General features: G+C 36.9%; 1 protein-coding gene across 1 annotated transcript; it reads left to right on the forward strand.

The window, feature by feature from the left end:
- Positions 1-6,772: 6,772 nt before the first annotated feature.
- LOC145147354 (desiccation-related protein PCC13-62-like) lies at positions 6,773-8,681 on the forward strand. The gene is made up of 3 exons (XM_079075067.1): positions 6,773-7,193; positions 7,634-7,859; positions 8,152-8,681. Exons 1-3 carry the CDS (start codon positions 6,862-6,864, stop codon positions 8,542-8,544), a joined length of 951 nt encoding a protein of 316 aa, XP_078931193.1. The 5' UTR covers positions 6,773-6,861; the 3' UTR covers positions 8,545-8,681.
- Positions 8,682-9,176: the final 495 nt, after the last annotated feature.

Here is a 9,176-nt window from a genome sequence, read left to right on the forward strand (position 1 = left end):
GGCAAGCCGATTTCTAGAGTGAAGTATCTATTCTCATGGTTATTCCAAGTTGTTTTGATGTTGTGTGAACCATTTGAGGTGTCACACTTGGGGCACTAGGCTCTTGAGCTCCATGGAATCAAGCTACAACAAAGAGGTATGTAATTCTACTAAATTTTATATTACATGTACTTTATATTATGCCATGTATAATAGAGAAAACATAGATCCAAGGTATTTAGGGTTGCATGTACACCATAGGAGTGTTAGAATGCTCAAAACCCAACTGCAAAGACAATCTTCTGTTTCAATCAGATCAATCAGATCTATCTCTGAACAGTACTGCATTATCAGTTGTTCCAAGAACTCTTCCCATGACATCTTCAGGGCTTCTCCTCGTGGCATCGTATCTGCCAATAACTTCCACCAGCTCAAGACTCCAGTCTTCAGTTGCCTAACTGCAAAGACAATCTTCTGTTTCTCGCTACAGCTGCAGCTCTCGAACACCATCTCCATTTCAGAGATCCAGTCCATAATCTCAACAGGCTTTGGGCTTCCTGAAAGACTTGGTGGCTTGGCACCCAAGAAATTCTTATACATCCGCCCATCCATGTCGTTTCCCCTCTCCGTGTCATTCCTTCATTCTCCTTGAGTCCCAACTTGACTCACATGGCGGCTATGGTTCCCTTCCTCCGATTTCTCGGGAATCAGCTCGGGTTGCTCAATGGGCATGGTAGGTTCGTCCCTATTTTCGTGCAACATCTGCCTCATTTCCTCCCTTTGTTCTGCTAACATAGCCTGAATCATGGCTTGTACTCCCGCCATGGTGATTGGCTCGGGTGCAACTTCTACTACAATAGGTATTTTCTGAATCACTGGGGGTTGATTCCTATTCCCATTCGTATTCCCAGCTCCACTGCGGGTTCTTGCCATTTTGATCTATACACCGAATAAGGTGAATTTAGATCTTTATTTAGGATAGATGTTTAAATCATCTTTATCGCTCCGAAACGTTTACATGTTAGTTCTAATATCGTAGTCGTACGTTTAGAATCCTGAACACATAAGGTTTCCAGATTCGGTCGGCAATAGACCATAGATCCGAACAAATAATAACACATAGCACATAAAAGCTTTTTAGGCATCTTTCCTAAAATAAACTAGTGTTTGTGTCTAAAATATAGTAGACACTCATCTCACAATCATCGCTTAGCATTCTAAGTTTAAGTCTAGAAATCCTACAAATTCCTAGTTCGCTTAAACTAATGCTCTGATACCAACTGTGACATCCCCATTTTCACGGCCAGAAAAGACCGATTTTTGTTTATGCTTTGTTTAAAAATCAGAGTAACGTTTTAAATAAAAGTGTTGCGGAATTTGTTCCCAAAATAAAATATGATAAAGATTTATCAAAGCATTTCCGTAGAAATGTATTTCATTAAAAACCTCGGGATGTCATGTTCGATACAGATCAAAAGCATAAACAATACAATATAGGCCTTACTACATTTATTCATATCTACAGGCCTATATCCGTAATCTCTCATCCCAAACATCATATCTATGCTCGTGCGCCACTACCTGTAATACAAGAAACTGAGTGGGTTAGGCTTGGGATCCTGGTGAGCACATAGGGTTTTCAACCCGCAATAAATAAGTTATTTAATTTCATCAACCAACAATAACCCGATCACCCGTTCCCGTTATCCTCACTTTACGTCCCTAAACACCTATCATAAGGGACCTAGCCTAAGGATCATCATCGGGATGGACACTACTGCTAAGGGGGTTCCTCAGCAATAAGTACCCTAAAGGCAACCATGAGGGGGATGGAGTACATCGGTGAACACATCGTTCACAAACACCTACAGGTTGTGAGCCTGCTAGCGTTCCATTGGACTGTCTAGAAGAGTCTGTGGTCGTCATCTATACTCCGCTAGATGACAGAATCAACAACAACAACATCGAGGCCTCTCATCATTTTATCACACATCGTCTATTACATCTACCCATGTTTAACCCCAACATTTTTGTAGATATAAAATACATATACAGTTTAAATCATTTAAAACATGTATAAAAATCTATCAACAGCATAGACAGCAAGTATTCAGACAATATGCACACATAGCACGTAGTTTATATTAAATACTTCATATTTATGTGTAAGATGAAAGTAACTATGAATTCACTTGTTAAGGTGGTGATCTGAACTCAGACAGCGCTTAGCTTCTATTAATTTATTTTCTTTCGACGAAACCTAGTATCATTACCCCCTAGATTTTAGTCTAATATTCATTGCGACTAATTATTAGTCTGGATTCATCATTAACTCAGAGTCTATTTCATGATCTATCAAGTAAGGATCAGCCAGGCAGGACAGTTGGGAGGCAGAACCATTTCGGCATATAGCTTTTCTGAAGTCCAACAACCAAACCCAACGTGACCATTCTAGACACCTCTCCCGTAAGTAGTTCAATCATTATAACGACTTTGAATCACTGATAAATCTTATTTATAGGTTCATAATAACGGTATTATATTTAAATAAAAGCTATATTTAAAATGGTGTAGGCGTAGCTCACTTACAGCAGGTTTTTATAAAAAACCAGGCTTCGCTGGAGCAGCGTTTCCGAACTGAAAGGCTCTTTTTCTCGAGGCTTCGGAAGCCTCGGGGCTTCCTTCGGGTGCTAGGGGGTTTACCTAGGCTTAGGGGGGTTAGGGAGGTAGTGAGAGAAAGTAGAGAGAAAAAGTTGTGATGGAAGGGGTGAGAAAACCGGCTGCCCTCGCAGCCCTTTTATAGGCTGGTCCTCGGACGTACGCTGGGCGTACAGGGCCTCGGACACGGGGCGTAAGTCGGATAAGATCACAGGTGTCATCGCTTCGGTGGGGCGACGTGGACGATGTTGGGCCGAGGAAAGCAGCTGTATGCGGCGCGTTCCGAGCTCGGATGTTGGGCGTATGCGAAGGCGACGTGTCACGATCCGAAGCGAGCTCTATGATCAGCATCGGACGGCTGGGATTCGGCCACGTCATCGACTTCGCATCAGTCTTCGCAAATTCATACTCCGACTTCAAAAATTCGTATCTTTCGCATACGAGCTTCGTTTTCGACGTTCTTTATATCCACGCGTAGGCGGGAACGTACTCTACAACTTTTGTTTAGACTCCGTCGGCTAATTTTGACTTTATTTTTAAAGTTATATTTTTAACAGGCCGGGACAGGATTGGTCCGTTAAAATCCATAACTTCTTCATCCGACGTCCGTTTTCGTCTGTCTTTTTATCGTTACACTACTATTAACGAGATCTTCGATTCTCGTTTAGGTTATGTCGGCTAAAAACCGCTCGATCTAATATTCGAACTCCGGGTTGTACACTGCTAAGCCGAAACTTCGAAAAATCATAACTTCCTCATATGAAGTCAGATTTGGGCGTTCTTTTCATGCACGCTCTCGGTTTAACGTATTCTATGACTTTCGTTTAGATCGCTAAGGCTAAAAGTCGCTCTATCGTAAATTCACTATTTACGGCTCTCGGTGCTGTGCCGGTTCTGTCGCGAAACTTCGACAAGTCATAACTCCTTCGTTATAACTCGGATTTTGGCGTTCTTTTTATGTCCGGAATCCTTTTCACGACCACTATCACTTCATGTATCGATATCGGGTTTATTCAAAACTTAAATTTTGACGCTTATTTTTATTATTTCTTTATAAACAAATATATAAGCACATAATTCACTTAATACTCAGATATTTCATCTTTATTACTTCCAAAAAGAGTTACAATAGTTGACGTAGACTATTACATCATCTACTAATGCTTAGCCTCAAAACACGGGCGTTACACGTGTGGTGATGTTTAGTAGTGGTGGTGGGTAGTGATGGTGGTAGGTGGTGATGATGTGGGTGGGTAGTAGTGGTTGGTCGTGACGAGTGGTGGTGATGGTGGTGACGGGTGGTGGTGATGGGTGGTGATAGGTATGTGGGTGGTCGTATCGGGTGGTGGTAGTGGGTGGGTGGTGGTGGGGGTGATGGTTGCAGGTAGTGGTGGTTGATGGTGGTGATGGGTGGTAGAGGTAGGTGGTGGTGGCGGGTGGTGGTGATGGGTGGTGGAGGCAGGGGTGTTGGTATCAGGTGGTGGTAGTGGGTAGGTGGTGTTTAGTGGGTGGTGGTGGTGGTAATGGTGGTGGGGGTGATGGCGGTGGGTAGTGGTGGTGGGTGGTGGTGGTGGTGGTGGTGGATGTGGCTGGTGGTGGTGGTGGTTTTGGTGGGTGATGGGTGGTGGTGGTGATGACGGGAGGTGGTGATGGGTGGTGAAGGCAGGTGGCGGTGATGGATGGTGGTGGTGATGGGTGGTGACGAATGGTGGTAGGTGAGTGATGTTGTTGGTGGGTGATGGTTTGTGGTAGTGGCGGGTGTTGTTAATGGTGGTGTTTGGTGGTAGAGGTGGGTAATGGGGGTGGTGGTGGCGGATGGTAGTGATGGTGGTGGCGGTGGTGGTGGTGTGTGTGTGGTTGTGGTGGTGGGTGATGGGTGTGGTGGAGGTGGTGGGTGGTGGTGATATGTGGCGGAGGCAAGTCGTGGTGATTGGTGGGTGGTGGTTGGTGGTGGCGGGTGGTTGTTGGTGGTGGTGACGGTGTGTGATGGTGGTGGCGGGTGGTGGTGGTGGATGGTGGTAGTCGGTTGTTGGTTGTGGTGATGTGTGGTTGGTAGTGGTGGTGGGTGGTGGTCGTTGGTGGGTTGTAGGTGGTGGTGATGGGTGGTTGGTGGGTGGTAGGTAGTGGTAGTGGTAGTGGGTGGTGTAAGTTAGTGGTTTTTTAATTGTTTGCAACTATTTTCTTTATTTATATGAATATTATTTTATAGTTTTTGATTTAATTACAAAAGTGTCACATTACAAAAAAAAATCTTAGGACTAAAGTGTAACTTTTCCGTAAATATTTGGACTTTTCTGGAGATTTCCCTTAAAATATATATATATATATATATATATATATATATATATATATATATATATATATATATATATATATATATATATATATATATATATATATATATATTTTAAGGGAAATCTCCAGAAAAGTCCAAATATTTACGGAAAAGTTACACTTTAGTCCTAAGATTTTTTTTTGAACAAAAAAATCGGAAAACCGGCAAAAATTTACAGTTTGACCATTTTTGACCGGTTGAAACCGGTACCAAATTAATTTGGAACTATTTCATAAACTAACCCAAAATATTGGGACTTTTCTGTAAACAAAAATATTAGGACTTTTCTGTAAACAAAAATATTATGACTTTTTTGCAAACAAAACCTTATTATTATTATTATTATTATTATTATTATTATTATTATAAATAAGAATACTATTTTTTGAACTTGTATTATTAATATTGTTAATAAAACATATAAATGCATTTAAATGAAAAAAATAATGACATTGTTTAAGGGTGGAGGTGGAGGAGATGGTGATGTTTTTAGCATTGAAATCATGAACTTTTGCTTGTATATTTTTACTTTGTATATGGTCATTTCACATTTGTTATTATTGTTTTCAATTCAGAATATTAATACTTAACAATTTAAAAGAAATTGCATATTTATAAAATTATTTATAAATAGTTTAAGGTAGAAGGATTTCTCACTTTGTATATAAAATTGTTTAAGGTAGAAGAATTACTTTCCAAATCCAACAGATCCACTACAAACATCTACATAGGTAACTCATATCAATTTCAAAAGTATTACTTTTATTAAACAAGATATTGAAATTAATACTTTTGAATTTTGATATGGGCTTAAATTATTTCAAAAGTAATTCTTCTACCTTAAACAATTTTATATACAAAGTGACAAATCCTTCTACCTTAAATTATTTATAAACAATTTTACAAATATGCAATTTCTTTTAAATTGTTAAGTATTAATATTCTGAATTGAAAACAATAATAACAAATGTGAAATGACCATATACAAAGTAAAAATATAGATGCAGAAATTTATGATTTCAATGCTAAAAACATCACCATCTCCTCCACCCCCACCCTTAAACAATGTCATTATTTTTTCATAATGCATTTATATGTTTTATTAACAATATTAATAATACAAGTTCAAAAAATAGTATTCTTATTTATAATAATAATAATAATAAGGGTTTTGTTTGCAGAAAAGTTCTAATATTTTTGTTTACAGAAAAGTCTAATATTTTTGTTTATAAAAAAGTCTCAATATTTTGGGTTAGTTTACGAAATAATCACGAATTAATTTGGTACCGGTCAAAAAGGGTCAAACTGTAAATTTTTGCCGGTTTTCAGGACATTTTCGTTCAAAAAGAAAATCTTAGGACTAAAGTGTAACTTTTTAGTAAATATTGGTACTTTTCTAACAATTTCCCATATTTTAACTATTCAAAAAAAGAATATAATAATAAATAAATATCAAAAGTTAAAACCAACATTTTTTTGTAATTTTTTAAAATTAATATTTGTTATCATGGGTCTCTCCATGATAATATCACCATATCTTAAAAAAAAAAAGAAAAAAAACTGAGTCAAACATAAGTGCAATTTTGGTTAAAACTAATATCAAAGAACACTACTCAAATAGATTTTAAAAAATTGTTACGTTTTTAGGACGAAATAATAGATTTTTGAGAAACAAGATACTTCCATTTCAAGTAGCATTACATACCCTTAATTAGTCAATCATTAATGTCCATTCATATTTTCTTTTGCTAAATTGCATAATTTCCTAACCACATATTTTCGACGCCTATAAAAATCATGAAAACATGCAGATAAATTATCAAACCAGATACTTGTTAAGATACATGCTAAATTAGAGACAACGAAGCAAAAACCTTTATTAATAATCCATGGTGGCATCCTCTTCCGCCGTCTCTGCCACCACTACTAGCGGCCCGATGATCATAACCACCATACTCCTCATCCTTTTGGCCTCCACCACCTCATATGCAAATTTCAAATTGCCTAAATCTGATACAAAACTTTTAGAGTTTCCCTTAAATTTAGAATATTTAGAATGTGAATTCTTTTTATTTGGATCCTTGGGTAGAGGTTTGGATCAAATCCAACCGAATCTTACCGGTGGCGGGCCACCACCGATCGGTGTAAGACAGGCGAATCTGAGTGCTTTAATTAAAGACGTAATCACCCAATTTGGTTATCAAGAAGTTGGTCATATCAGGTCCATCCTTCTAATCCTTCTTTTTGAGGTTTATGGTGTTTGAGATTTGCATATTTAAAGTGTTTAAGTAAAACGTTAATTTGAGTGCTAATATTAAATAAAAATAGCTTTAAATAACTTGTTTCAGTTTAAGTTTAACTTATTGTGGTTTGTTATTGTTAACCATCGTTTTGAATGTTTGGATTATATAAAATAGCTTATTAATCAGTCAGTTTGTTTTTGTACCACAAGTTATTCAAAACACTTCTTATATTAAATTGTGTTTTCGTACCGAATAGAACATTTCTACAAGTATTAATAATAATAATAAGTTATATTAAATAAGTAAAAATGTAAAATCTCAAACACCCCCATAAAATAACCATAAAAGTTCATTAGTTAACTGTGGATTTATGTATATCATGTTTCTAAAATATTTTATACATATACATTATACATAGGGCTATAAAAAGCACGATTCGTGGATTTCCAAGGCCATTGCTGAATTTAAGTGAAGCAGCATTTGCAAATGTAATGAACAGTGCATTTGGAGAGCCTTTATATCCACCTTTTGATCCATATGCCAACGATATGAATTATTTGCTCGCGTCCTACGTTATCCCTTATGTCGGCCTTACAGGTTATGTAGGTGCAAATCCATATCTCCTAAGTCCCGTTGCAAAAAAGGTATACTATTTTCTGTCTTCCAATTTTGTATATTATTATAAGATAATATGTAGGGTTAGTAATCACGACACATACACAAAGAAGATAATATGTAGGGTTAATGAAAAAAATGTTACGTCTCATTACTTCTACCAAAACAACTCTATTACTTAAAGTACTTCAAATAAACAAAATATAAATGGTTTCAAGGTTGTCGGTATGTTAACTAAAAATAGAAATAAAATAAAATACATACATATGCATTGTATTAATAAAAATTCATTTTTTTAACAATTGAAAAAATTATTACCAGCTTGTTGCGGGTCTTTTGGGTATCGAAGCAGGTCAAGATGCAGTTATTAGAACTCTTCTTTACAAACGAAAGACAGAAAGGGTAATCCCATATAATTACACAGTAGCAGAATTCACTAACAGAATCTCAGAGCTTCGAAACGAATTAGGTCATACTGGCATAAGAGACGAAGGCCTCATTGTCCCACGTTACTTAGGGGCTGAAGGGAGGGTAACGGGAAACATTTTGTCTGGCGATAAAAATTCATTGTCATATAGTCGCACACCAAGGCAGATACTTCGTATTGTTTATGAAAATGGAAATGAACATTATCCCGGAGGATTTTATCCTCGTGGTGCTAATGGGACTATTGCTCGAAAATATTTGAAGTATGGAGCATATGTTAAAGAATGATTCGCTTGGAATCTTTATTAACTGATATTTGTGATGAAGCATATATAACATGTAATGAAACATAAAATGTAATGGTGAGCCTGCTACTAGGGCATTGGTATTAATATTTGTATAATAGTTTTATTGTTGGATGTCAATGAGATTGCTACAGTTCTTTTTATGAAAATATTTCAACTACATTAATGGAAATTAATAATTGGGCTTGATCAACAAGACCTTCAAATGGTACTTTTACTATTTGAAGAAAAATCATATATATCGTAAATTGGTATCAATGAAGAATTTATTAAAGAGCAGAGAGATCCATAGGTGGTTTTGGTTCAAAAGTCGTTAAGTCAATTAAGAACTTGGGTTTTCTTTTTGAATAATAATCAAAATCAATAATATATAACATAATTATATCTACAAATTAATAAACTCAAGGAGTTAACTCAGGATAATCATTTTTTTAAGAAAAACGACGAGGCTTTTTGAAATTGGGCTGATATATAACTCACTTTAAACAATCTTACCAGCCCAATATAATCAATTTTGGATGGATAGGAGGGAAGCATGCGTGCGTGGAGCTTACTGGGGTCTCTCCTCTCGTTGGTTTGGGGAGCGGGGGTTTCACAGCTGGGCATGCCGCTTTG

Source organism: Lactuca virosa, chromosome 1 (genome assembly GCF_052849685.1).
Source record: "Lactuca virosa cultivar CGN04683 chromosome 1, Lactuca_virosa_CGN04683_v6, whole genome shotgun sequence".
Classification (NCBI taxonomy): Eukaryota; Viridiplantae; Streptophyta; class Magnoliopsida; order Asterales; family Asteraceae; genus Lactuca; species Lactuca virosa.

What these genes read in the sequence shown, in the direction of transcription:
- LOC145147354 (XM_079075067.1), top strand. Translation starts at nt 6,862, where the DNA reads ATGGTGGCATCCTCTTCCGCCGTCTCTGCCACCACTACTAGCGGCCCG. An exon ending in CAAGAAGTTGGTCATATCAG is followed by an intron (nt 7,194 to 7,633) that starts GTCCATCCTTCT and finishes CATTATACATAG; the next exon opens with GGCTATAAAAAGCACGATTC. An exon ending in TAAGTCCCGTTGCAAAAAAG is followed by an intron (nt 7,860 to 8,151) that starts GTATACTATTTT and finishes AATTATTACCAG; the next exon opens with CTTGTTGCGGGTCTTTTGGG.